General features: G+C 44.5%; 3 protein-coding genes across 3 annotated transcripts; all 3 read left to right on the plus strand.

Moving 5' to 3' along the window:
- Positions 1–1,689: 1,689 nt before the first annotated feature.
- On the plus strand, positions 1,690–3,030 carry UA08_08213 (hypothetical protein; the record flags this gene model as incomplete). The annotated part of the gene is made up of 3 exons (XM_020263111.1): positions 1,690–1,896; positions 1,948–2,090; positions 2,157–3,030. The coding sequence occupies 3 exons, from the start codon at positions 1,690–1,692 to the stop codon at positions 3,028–3,030; spliced, it is 1,224 nt and encodes a 407-aa protein (XP_020116748.1).
- A 1,393-nt stretch (positions 3,031–4,423) lies between these two features.
- On the plus strand, positions 4,424–10,933 carry UA08_08214 (hypothetical protein; the record flags this gene model as incomplete). The annotated part of the gene is made up of 7 exons (XM_020263112.1): positions 4,424–5,611; positions 5,829–5,893; positions 6,054–6,284; positions 6,372–6,721; positions 7,046–8,298; positions 8,456–9,581; positions 9,648–10,933. 7 exons carry the CDS (start codon positions 4,424–4,426, stop codon positions 10,931–10,933), a joined length of 5,499 nt encoding a protein of 1,832 aa, XP_020116749.1.
- A 1,050-nt stretch (positions 10,934–11,983) lies between these two features.
- UA08_08215 (hypothetical protein) lies at positions 11,984–12,870 on the plus strand (the record flags this gene model as incomplete). The annotated part of the gene is made up of 2 exons (XM_020263114.1): positions 11,984–12,461; positions 12,539–12,870. 2 exons carry the CDS (start codon positions 11,984–11,986, stop codon positions 12,868–12,870), a joined length of 810 nt encoding a protein of 269 aa, XP_020116746.1.
- Positions 12,871–12,897: the final 27 nt, after the last annotated feature.

Genomic DNA, 12,897 nt, shown 5'->3' on the forward strand with positions numbered 1-12,897 from the left:
AGTATTGGGGCACTAAGCTAGGTAATACCTTGTCAAATGAATTTTCAGTTTACGCATTTAGCCCGGTCCTTGATTCCTGCTGCCACCTGTTCGCGAGTTGGCGGTACCTGGACTTTCTTTGAGGGGTCTTTTGGGTTGGGCCCCTCAGAACCATCCAATTCAAAAGCGATAGAAAAACCGAGAACCCTGAATTGGTATCTGCCATCTGAGGTTGCTATTGTTTCGGTGTGGAATATTCCTGCACTGGTCGTCTTTCCATCCCCGTGTACTCTGTTCCATGCTCCTGTAGGAGACCAGAAAATTGTGAGATTGTCGGCTTTCATATTGTCGGCATAATCCTTCACAGTGGTATTCGAAGGGTGCTTGCCTCCACCTTTTCTAGGCTAAAGTGCGAATGTTATTCTTCACGCTAGATAACATGTTGAAGTCGGGTGAGATGCTGGATGGGATCGGTTTATGCAAGTTTTTGGCAGCTGCGAGACTGATAGAAAGAAATGATGTTCATGAAGAGACCATAAAATGGATTCGTGACTCTCATTTATACCTCTACACCGGCCCTGGAGGAGTGGAGACCCCCATAGACGATGATATAATTATATGCTAAACAAACCTGAAATAGATAACCATGAGATATTTCATAATAAAGAAGTTGTATGTACATGAATCTTCGACGTTTACTTGTCCAGCCGACAAGCTGAAGTCCTTCCGATATGGAGCCCTCGTCTATCTGTCCCAAAAGGGAAAGCAGCTAAAAGAGGTTAATCGGCGGGCAACCAATCAGCTTGCTCGATTTCTGCCTCGGGCGTCTATTTGTCCCGAAAGGGGATAGTGCTTAGGCTTACATCAGACTCATCAGTTCATTTGACTAACTTACTCCGTTCCTTCTTTTCTCTTGTCGAAGTTGTATAAGCAGGTTTCTAACAAGGCAAATGGATGAAGGCGAGATTTCTCTTAATTCCACCGCCGATAAGCGGGCAAAGCGGTTTCACACCCGAAGTCGCACTGGATGTGTCACCTGCAGGCAACGCCATATTCGATGCGACGAGAAACTCCCCATGTGGTAAGTTGGCTTGAGTTAATATTTTCAAAAAAGGCCGTGTTAGGATGTGATGCTATATTTGGCCGGCTGGAGAAGACATTTAGACTGAAATTAGAGCCAAATAGTGCAAACTGCATCAGTAGTAAGAGATCATGCCACTATACACACACCAATATCCCTCTACGCGATCGGCGAGCGGTGAAACGTCCTGGGGAACAGGCCCCATGGTCTACTCGAAGCTTCTTGACAAGTCAGTCTTCGCCGTCCTCATCCCTATCTATCTTACCGGCGGTTAGTCCGACCTGGCGGAAGAGTATGACTCCTTCGTCATCCTTCAAGTTCGCGCTTGGAGAAACCCTAGATCCATTTGATAGCATGAATATCAAAATGCCATTTAGATCGAAAGAACTCTTGCAGTACTGTGAGTCCATGAAAGAGAAAGAATCAGGATTGGGAGTCCCTCCGAATAGCCTTCCTCAATTGTATCTCTGACAGTACTCGACTAGTCTATCATACGGGCTCTTCCTTTGGCAATATGCCAGGAATTCAAAAATTGTTCGTATATATCCCTGATACCCAGAATTGAGTAGGTGTGGTAACTGTGGTGAACTAATCATAAATGGGAATACTAAATTAGTGTCACTGCAAATATGGATGACCCATACGTTTTTCGCAACATCCTTCTCATTGCTGGACTCCACTATGCCTGGAACGTTGGCAATTTGTCATCTTTTGACTCGACGTTCCTTTTCCACAAGGTCCAGAGTATCCGAACCATCAATACGTGGATTGAAAATCGTACCTCGTCAAGCCTAACGCTCTGTGTGAGGCACATCGCCACTCTATGCGTGGTAGAAGTAGGCACGCCACTATCATCTCCCTACTTATCCAAATACTAAGACCTATAGTGCTGCCTTGGCAATTTTTCGACCGCGGAGACACACTTGGATGGCCTCATGCTACTATTGGACTCCAAGGAAGCCTATGGAACGATTCCGAGCACCCCAAAAGAGGATTTGGATGAAGAATTTACTGAAAGGTATCTGATAATGTAAGTACACTGCTTAAACCTCTTAACTGCCTACTGTGTTCGTCAAGATGCTCACTAAAGTTATAGGGCTTTTAATCTCGTTCACAGTCTGAAAAGCCGCTTTGACGACTTTGTGATATCGACTCTCAATCCGACCCTATATAGCAGGCACATGGACCCTAAAGAAATTGCCCATCTCATTCATCAATGGCATACCCAAGAGGTTACTGGAATTTTGCCCCGCCTTAGGGCGATGAATCTGTTTCCTTCCTTTTTAAGCCCCATCTCTCCAGAAGTGCAAATAAAAAAGATCGACGTCCAGCCAATCCTCGGTTGTATGCAGGAAATTACAGACGCGTTTGAATTGCGTTACTCTGAGCTCTATTATGGCACTGGCTGTGCCTTACCATACCATCTGTGGGCTTCTGGTGGTCCGTCAAAGCTACTATCGGCCGTAATTGGTGCTCACATAAGCTCGATCACGGCTCATACCAATGAAAATTTACGATCCTCGGAAGGCATCAAGTCCTCGTGGACCGGCATCTGCGTCGCTGTGGGATTGTACCTGACTAGTGTACTCGGCGTTTGGAATCAGGGCTACCCGGCTGAGAATCGGCTCCTACACCATATCCTGCGCATTTTGAGACACGATCTTGAAGATAGTCTCGCTGAAGTTATGATAAATGGCACAGCTGCACAAGACTTATGGCTCTGGAAAGCGTTTCTTGGAGCGTTAAGTTTGGCTCATGTCGTTACCGCGGCAGGCGTTGGGGTCTGCGATGCAAGACTTTGGAATCTCGTACCAGACTTTAACCACTATATCCAGATTTGGGCTGGAACCACGCGAATCAGCATGTGGCAAAATGCTAGACATAGATTAGAGAATATTGTTTTTCCTACACACTTTCAGCGGGAGGGCCTCGCGAAGGAATTATGGAATCGGGCATTATCGGCATCGTGAATGTCTACCTCAGAGAACAATTACGATTATGGTCTCTTAAAATAAAATGGATAGTCATGACACTCTTATATAGGTATAACATATAGACCAAATCTACTAAATTATAATACAACGAGTGTTTCTCAATAAAGAAAGAATGAGCAGAGAGGTAAGCATTCGCAGTGGCTTATACTAACTACTCAATAAATTCGTAGTATGAATCATGAATTAATGAGCAAGCATATGGCACTTGGTGAATAAATGACACATATCAAACATCAATCAGTAAGCGACAAATGATAATCATGAAAGTGTATACAAGAATGAAGAAGAGATGCTTTCCTTGGTACGGAATTAGCTGATCTGTTTATACTGCTTACTTTGACGTATGACGAACTACGATACCTGATGTGATGAACAAATAATTTGCTGATATGCCTAAATATATCGTAACGTTTTCCCCTTTGAAATTAGGCAAATCTCATCACAGAATCATCTACCGTGGCTCACACCTTTCTCTTCTCAATAATAGCTCCCCCAAGATCAACTCACAATTTGAACCTGCTTAGAAAATCCCATTCCACTTAATATTGAGATATGGGCGTCTCATTATTCATATCCCCTGACTAACAGCAATAATGATTGAAATCTGAATCAACACAGATGGGTTATGAGGCTCTGACAACACAGCATGTAGATGAGCTTTTAATTCCTCCTTGGTACGGATTTTGGCGTGATACTACATTATATCTATTATTAGACGTCCTCAAATTGGATTACGCATCACGAATACCGCCACGGGCCTTTCATACTCTTTCTTCATATTCAGGTCTCCAGAGGTATTTTCAGCAATACAGTTCCACCCAGCGTTTCCGTCTCTTATCAGAGGACAAGCCACATGGAAACACACATCGGAAGAATAAATCAATTATTGATGTGATGGAACAAGACATTTGTCTGGACAATGCGTTACACTACAGCGGCTACGATGGAAATCTCGGTGTCTTCATTGGCATTCCAGAAGCCAACCCCGACTGTATACCTGACTCTTGTATGTATGTCCTACCTAGAGAGTCATCCGCCCTTCAACCATACCTGCGACGTCCAGCATCCGCTTCGAGCGGTCCTGCACCGAACGAAGTCATTGCCCACCAGTGTGATTGCCCAGACGGTATGCAGCTAGATGAGTACAAAGCCTTATCTCATCTCCCTTTGGGAACTCGGATTCAGTGGTCAAATATCTTAGCTCAACTAGTCATGCCAGCTGTGAACTTCAAGAGATGTGAGACAACTCTGTTCATCCTCCAAGTCATATACCAAGCCGGGCCCTCCGGTGTGAATGTTCTTCGAGAAGGGCATCGAATAATTGAGAAAAGCCAATTTCACTCGAAAGCTTATCTCAAGAATTCGCGAAATGACTGAATCCATCAAGGAAAATTGGGAGGGATACCACGTCTTACATACCTTGATATCTCTTACCGCCCGTGTCTTGAGTTTGACTTCCAACAACTTTCAGGATGACTGCTTGAAAGTCTTGCTTGATCTGAGACAAATATCTCTGTCTTGGATCAAAACTCTGAAACAGAAAGTCCAGGACTCCATCGTGGACACCCACAGACAAGAGTTATCGAAGAAAGCAGTGCTCATAGCATTGATTTGTATGTCTTCTTTTGATGTGGATCCAGCACATCTACATGCTGTGCTATCAGAGCCTCATAACCTATCTGTGTTGATTCAGATTTCAATTATCATTGAAGAAGACCGCAATTGTATCACCTCCACGTTGGACCCGCTAGCTTTGATATTGCACGACAACTCGAAGCGGCTATTGCTTCGGACGAGTACCATCATACTTGAATTCATCCATAATATCACGCCCTCTGCTCTCAACCATGCTATACTACAATCGTGGTCGGGATACCCTGGAGGAGCTTCATGGGGAAAGGTTTCGGAGAAAGAAGTTGATTGGCTCTTTACAGAGACGGCACAACAAATTGGAGGGGACTCATTGGCCATACATTATAATATTATTACTGGAGAACTATTGGTAAATGGAGATCGTCTATCGCGCCTATCCACGAAGTATGAGCAACATCCCACATATCGAGTCTTATTCGGCTATTCCTCCTTAGAGATTATGCCAAGCGGTTTGCCAGGCATGAGATACTCGACCAAGAAAGATTTCGCCGAGCACACTGTGCACTTCGGTCTCTCAAGCGAAACCTCGGCTGAGTACGACCTCGTGATCCACGCTATCCACGAAAATCAAACCCTGGAACTAGTGCCATCAAGATTGGAGTTGCCTAATCGGATACATGTGACACATTTGGCATCTACATCAACCATTGAAATCGACCTCCCTCTCCTCAACCTTTCTTTTAACAGACCGAAGTCTGGCCAGAAGATCCAGTCCAGGCAGTTTCGTGGGTTTTCCATTGGTGAACACCAAGGTTGTGGCACTTTGATGAATTTTCAGAACAAGCTTGTTCTGACACACGAGGAAGATGAGCACGAACTAGTCCTCCTTTTGGAAGGGCAGTTGAACACTACAAAGACTGATGATCATATAGTTGTTCGTGTGAATCAGCTTGCTGCTCGCAAAGTACATGCATATCACATTGATCGATCTCTTGGCCGATTACTTGATAACGGAAATCTCCAGAGCAAGCTTGTTCTGTCTCTGCTACATGGATTAACCTCTTTTTGCTTGCCTGATCCCCTGACCAGAATGACAGGCACGGAACAAGCCCTTTTAATTTTAGCTTCTGAATCAGTATCTTCTTTTGACGCTTATACAGAGGAAAATGTGCAAATATTAGAAGAAATTGCTTGTCTATCTCCGTCACGGGAGTATTATCCTGAACATTCCCAAGAGATGCAAAGGGTACGTTGGAGACCTAATCTGGGGTTTATGTCCCAACACGGAGCCTTTTTCAAAAAGGTTAAACAACTAGTCGATGAGAGATGCGAAGACGGTTCCTGTGGCCGGAGTCGTGCCCAAAAACACCGAATTTAGGCGCAATGGCAACGAACTTACTAACAAGAGATTTGATCCGCCCTTCGACATTTCGTATATCAGGATTCGGCGCAGAGCTGTCTACAAAATCCTACGACAGGAAGTACGAGGGCCGTGATCTAGATCAGGACTCTGAGTCTGGAAAACGTGTTTTTGTTTCAACGCATCTCACGTATCATGAACGTGGAGAGATATGTGACGCTCTAGAGAGAGGCTCAATATCTGAATTATGGAAGTTTCTCGCCAAATCATCATTGACGTATGGCCAAGAGGAACCATTTCCCTTTCGATATGATGCTTAATTTTTACTAGAGCCGCATAATTCTATCCGTCAATATTGGCTTAGTCTTCATGCTGCCCTTCAAAACAAAACTCCGAGGAATAAGTTCCGCGTCATGCTCTGGTTATCATCATTAGCATTTTCCGAAGAAGCCAACATGCTTGTGATTCAGATCCTGAGTTTGTTTTACACGCTAAAGGATATGCGTCAGGTGTCAATCCCTACGGCTTCCAGATTCTACCTTTCTCGGGGATGTGACTTTAGGAGCTATGAACTAAAAACTTTTATTGAATCTTCTATTCGACCCATGATAGAATGCCCGGAAGGAGACATAACGCAAGGCAGTTATGAAACGCCGTATGAGTTTCAGACGAGAAGGGAAATATCTTATGTGAACAATCAAGAACTAGCTACCGGTGAGTTGATATCAAGGTTACAGTCCATGTGGGTTTCGAGGACAATATCGTGCTTCGATACCTCAAACCTTATCAGGGACTACATCAAAGTGGAAACCGCCATGGGTCCCATTCGCGAGCAATTTCGAATTTAGTACGATAATCATTCATTCTATAACTATCTAATCGACATCAAAAAGGTGGTTGATCGGTGTCCACGAGGCTCATCTGCAGCACCTCGCCTTTGCCAGAGGCAAAGCCCTCAAATTCTACAACGAAATCGGTGCTATGTCAGCATGACTGATATTTTCAGTCTACAAGCCCCAACAATAAACCCCATTACAGAGAGCATTTCAGACTCCATTCTCTCCGAGAGGAATGCTCCTAGTACCTTCACTAACAGTCTAAAGCAATTAGTCGAAGACTTAAGTGCTCATGCAAAATCACCTTATGAAAATGACTACGTCGCATACCTTAGAAAGAGTCTCCAGACACTACAAGAGAACCCTGCACAGGATTTCTCACTGACAGAAGATTCTAGACTAGTTCAGAACTTGAAAGAAAACCTGTTGCATCATCGAAGCCACCTTGCGAGCTTCTATAGTCGAATAGTGTCAGCAGTCAAGCAAGCTGATGCAGTTGTCAATGATACCACTTCCCGCAACAGATACATGAAAATTGTCATGAACGTCGGCCATGGCCCGCGGTTCGGCCCTAGTCATTTGCTAAGATATCTGAGGGCGCAGCTGTGGTCTTCGGTTCCAGGATCATGGCAACATGCTATCGTTAGCTATGGACTTGCATTTTCTGGGACTCAGCGCGCGCATAGTCTGGTTGAGTCTATCGGTAATCGAAAGAAATTAACCAAGGAAATCTGCAATCGAGGACACGAAAATTGGGATCCTGAACGATACACGGATTCTTTGCTTCTGGAACTTGAGAACAATCTCAGAATTCGTAATGTCCAAGAAGAAATTGCTCGTGAAATGAGAGATAGACCGACAGGAGGAAATGCAGTAATGCAACTAAACATAGGCGAGGGAAAATCATTCGTTATTGTACCAATTGTGGCCGCTGCCTTGGCCGATAGCTCTCGCTCAGTGCGCATAATTGTTGCAAAACCTCAATCGAAACAGATGTTCGAGATGCTGATCCTCAAATTGGCCGGGATGCTAGGCAGGCGCATTTACCGTTTACCATTCTCACGTGCACTGAAAATCAATAGTGCACAAGCCCAAGAAATTTTTGAGATGTGTCAAGAATGTATGAAGAATCGTGGCGTTCTTTTGGTGCAACCAGAGCAAATACTCTCTCTGAAATTGATGTGTTTGGAAAGCTTCCGCATAGAAAAGGACGATGTGGGCGAAATACTCTTGAAAACTCAGGCACTGTTCAATCAATATGCAAGAGACATCGTTGATGAAAGTGACGAGAATTTCAGTGTCAAATTTGAACTGATTTATACAAACGGCCAACAACGGCCTGTGCAATTCAGTCCAGATAGGTGGATGGTCATCCATCAAATCCTTGACATGGTGCGGGATCATTTGGCTGCAGTGAAGAGCGAATTCCCTCGCGTTGAAATAGCAAGATGTCCGGTGAGCATTCCCTCGCACCCGTATTGTCGAAATTGGTGCTCAACGTGATTTGATTTCGCGCCTCGCAAAGTCTATTTGCCAGAGAGGTATGGAGCGGTTCCCTATCGCCAGACATCGAAAAGCTGTTATAGATCCAATTTATACCTATATTACCAAGTGGGAACTTAATGAACAAGAGGCCCAAGCGGTTGAAAAAGATTCGACTGAGTTCTGGGGTGAGACGACCCGAGAAATGATGCTTCTTCTACGCGGAATCCTCGCCGGTGGAATACTATCTTTTGCATTCGGTCAAAAACGATGGCGAGTGAACTATGGCTTGACTTCTGCTCGTCAACCTCCTACAAAACTCGCCGTCCCTTATCGTGCAAAGGACAACCCTACCACCCGCTCAGAGTTTAGTCATCCTGATGTCGTGATCCTCTTGACGTCCCTGAGTTACTATTACGCTGGATTGCAGGATGATGATTTGTTTGATGCATTTAATCATCTTTTGAGAGCAGACCAGGCGGATGTGGAGTATCAAATTTGGGTCAGGGATGCAGACTGCTTGCCGAAGGCGTTTCATCAAATAGTTGGTATCAACCTCAAAGATCGATACTTATGCACTGAGAAACTATTTCCTTGCTACCGATTCGCAAAGAGTGTGACCGATTACTTCCTGCGTCACATAGTTTTCCCAAAGGAAATGAAAGGATTCCCGCATAAATTGTCGGCATCCGGGTGGGATTTAGGTCAAATTACAGATCAGCCCACGACTGGATTCAGCGGGACAAATGATTCACGACGTTTACTACCGATCGATGTCAAGCAACTGGACTTGCCTGAACAAATGCACACCAATGCTCTTGTTTTGAACTATCTATTACAGCCGGAAAATGAAGTTGTACAGATCTCATCCGCAGATGGACAGATGATTTCTAAAGCTCAGAGCGTCTTGGCTTTAGCAATGCAACATTCCCCTCCAATTCAAGTTATACTGGACGTTGGTGCGCAAATTCTGGAGCTTAGCAACGTGAAGTTTGCCACGGAATGGCTCAAGCAATCTTCTCACCACACCGTACCGGAAGCCATAGTATTTTTTGACGATGATGACAACCTCTGTGTGGTTGATCGCAAGGGGCGGGTGGAACTTTTGCAAACATCACCCTTTGGAAAACACCTTGACGCACGCTATGTATTCTTAGATGAAGCTCATACCCGAGGTACAGATTTGGAATTGCCTGTAAACTATCGTGCAGCGGTGACCCTTGGTGCCGACATCACAAAAGATCGATTAGTGCAAGGTAAGTGGCTACAAATGAAATGACTGATACTTTTTATTACTAATTTCACATTCATTATACAGCAAGGTATGAGAATGAGAAAGTTGGGACATGGCCAATCAGTGGTTTTCTGCGTTCCAGATGAAATTCAATACAAAATCCGGGAACAAACAGGCAAAGTCAGTCCCGAAAAAATCGACGTCTCTGATGTGCTTAGCTGGGCAATACGAGGGACCTGGGAAGATACGAAAAAGAGCATTCCTCTGTGGGCAGCGCAAGGTGAAAGATTTGTGTCTCATGCGAGACTCTGGGATGAAATAGCTGGCCACAGCGCAATGTCTTCCGAGCAGGCCAAGAGTTTCTTAGAAGAAGAGGCTCAATCTTTGGAGCAGAGGTACCAGCCCGGTTGGAAAACTGACCGGCCAGACCCATCAGAAAAGCTTCAGGGCGATAGCATTTACTCCGAGATTGTGTCCCAATGCAAAGAATTCCACGTTATTGCTCATCACTCTGCAAGAATGAATGAAGAGCAAGAGCGGGAACTGTCACCGGAAGTTCAACAGGAGAGACAGGTACAAAAGCCACCTAGAGCAGATCCTGCCAAGCATTATGTTCATTCCGACTTGAAGCGATTTATTACTTCTGGCATCTTGCTAGATACTTCTTCTGCTTTTCGCCCTGCTTTTGAGGCACTGGCCAGGACCAGTGCAGCAGAGTTCCCACGAGATTTGTTTGTTACTGCTGATTTTTGTGAAACGATCATACCTAGCGATCCATCGTCTTTTCTCTCGGATTGGTACCAGAGATCAGTACAATGGGTCTTGTCAAGTAGAAATGAAGGCACAGACAGCGACAGGTCCACTATCATTAAACAAATGGTGATAATCAGTCCTTTCGAGGCAAATGAGCTCTATGATCTCATTCAAAACTCGAGATACGTCACGATACACCTTTACGGGCCTCGCTTCAACTTGGGGGCTCCAGCACTTGATAGATTGGACCTATACAATGTTTCTAATCTAAGAAGCGACAGTACATCCATCCCCCCAACGCTTGTCATTCAGTTGAATTTGTTTGCTGGACAGCTATACTTTAGCTCCTTTGGAGAATATGTTCGAGTCTGTGAATTCCTGGGCGTCGCTTGGGAGTCACGCGAAGATCTCATCGTTGATGCTGATGGATTTATCCGGAAAAGCAATAATGGAAGAAAAAATACCTCGACTTTCCAGCACAGTCCTATCAAGTTCCTCAAGGTTATGATCTCCAAGATCCGAAAAAATGGCGAAGACATCGAGAAAACTCATATAGGTAAATTGTTCGATGGTATGATCCTTTGCCCGAGGATTTCACTGGCGAAACTTGCCAAACCATGACTCATCAACATGCGCTGGAGTCACCTAACTAAAGCTACATGAACAACAAACTTGTGTCAAAGATATTTTATTGCCTATGTTTGAAATTGGGGAATTGATGTGGCTATGTCAATTATTGAGATGGAACGTGAAGGTTGCAGTTGAATTTGCTTGCAATGGAATACATTTTTAAATATTCATCAAGTCATAGAATCTCTTAACAGTGTAAACATGCAAGGCAGAGCGCCACGTAGATCACCTGAAGCCGAAGCCCTAATGCAAGCCTAAAAGGGCAAGTACTACAAATTTGCCTGTTTTAGATATATGCATATACACAGATACTTTCTTCTCCGGCATAATATACGCAGTCTATAGGGCCAACAATCAACTTTCAGGCAGTGCCATTAGTTTTTCTACCAGACCGATTCTTTTCGATGAAAAGTCTGTACAATTTTATTCTGTTCAATTCCTAACTAGAAAACATTTGACCTATGATAATTATTCCAGTATCCAGCTCTACAGGCCATTTGCACGACTAAGACACATTGTAGCTTGATATGGCTACAATGTGCAACGATTCTATGAATTGAATAAAGGTCGAATTCTAGGCCTAAATAAAGGCACGAGATGCATTAGCGTTGAATGTCCAACCCCTCCTCTTCTTCCAACGAAGAAAGGGGGGAGGGGAGAAGAGAAAGGTGGCATCTTACTGTGTCTTTAGACAATATCATATGATGTAGAATGCTAGGCATAGCAGCAGCAAGTAATACTGTCGCAAGAATTGATTCAATTGTATTACCGGTGTTTGACGGAATGATTTACGTAGTGCCCCTGTAGCTAACTAACTAGTTAGAGAGCACTTAGGTGCTTCGCACATGGCGCATTAGATAGGTAGTCACGCGTAATAATGGAGACCCAGGAAGGGCTAGGGTAAGTTGATGCGTTTTAGCCACTTAAATAATATATCTAACCTTATAATCTCTCTCTTTTTGTTCTCAAACGATTTCTCAACTCCCATTTTCACCTCCTAAAAGCCTAGCTGATACCCAAACAAATCAAGCATTACACAACATGCCGTACAGAGTTGAAGTTGCACAAGATGACGACCTTCCCGAACTAATGAAGGTCCTCTGGCTCAGTTTTGAACAGCCATACCAAGGAATACTACGCAATTTCTTCCCCATACTCAACAATGACCGCGAGGCCAGTTTGATTAAAGCTACCAACGGGCAGCGTGAAGAATACAAGTCCTCATACCCGGAGCTTATCTGGTTGAAGGTTCTCCAGTATTCAGACAATACCGCAGAAGAAGAGCTGGAAGACGGAAAGGGGCAAAGGGGAGGAGAGAAGCACATGAGTCAAATTGTCGGGGGCGCAAAATGGTACTTTTTCCAAAGGAATCCCTTTGTTCCACAACCAGGCTCCGATCATGACCCTGCTACTGAAGAGGCTGTCTGGTATCCAGAAGGTGTAGGCAGAACATTTGCAACAGCAGCAATGCATGCCCTCGACCTGCCGAGGATGCGCATGGCCCAGAAACCTCATTCATGTAAGGTTATATCCATCTACAGAATCTACGGTTTATCAATCTTGGCTCTGACTAATTCACGTATACAATTTTTATAGTCCTCAACATTGCATTCACCCTCCCCGAGCACCGACGAAAAGGAGTCGCGAATCTATTTCTCAAATGGGGTCTCGCACACGCCGACCAACTCGGTCTGGATAGTTGGCTTGATGCGTTTGAGCTTGGTGTACCGGTCTACGCGAAGATGGGATTTATTGCCTACGGATTGAACAAAATCTCGCCCGTTATGCCCCCAGAATACACTTCCGAGCAGAAACTTGAGTGGGAATGGATGGAGAAGGAAATACTTCCTATGGATTCCGTAACGATGTGGCGGCCTGCTGGGGGTAAATTCGTGAACGGTGAAATGGTCACACCATGGGCGAGCTAAAGTCATGGATAGATAGACTGCACAACT

The sequence above is a fragment of the Talaromyces atroroseus genome, assembly GCF_001907595.1.
Source record: "Talaromyces atroroseus strain IBT 11181 chromosome Unknown scaffold_13, whole genome shotgun sequence".
In the NCBI taxonomy this organism is placed as follows: domain Eukaryota; kingdom Fungi; phylum Ascomycota; class Eurotiomycetes; order Eurotiales; family Trichocomaceae; genus Talaromyces; species Talaromyces atroroseus.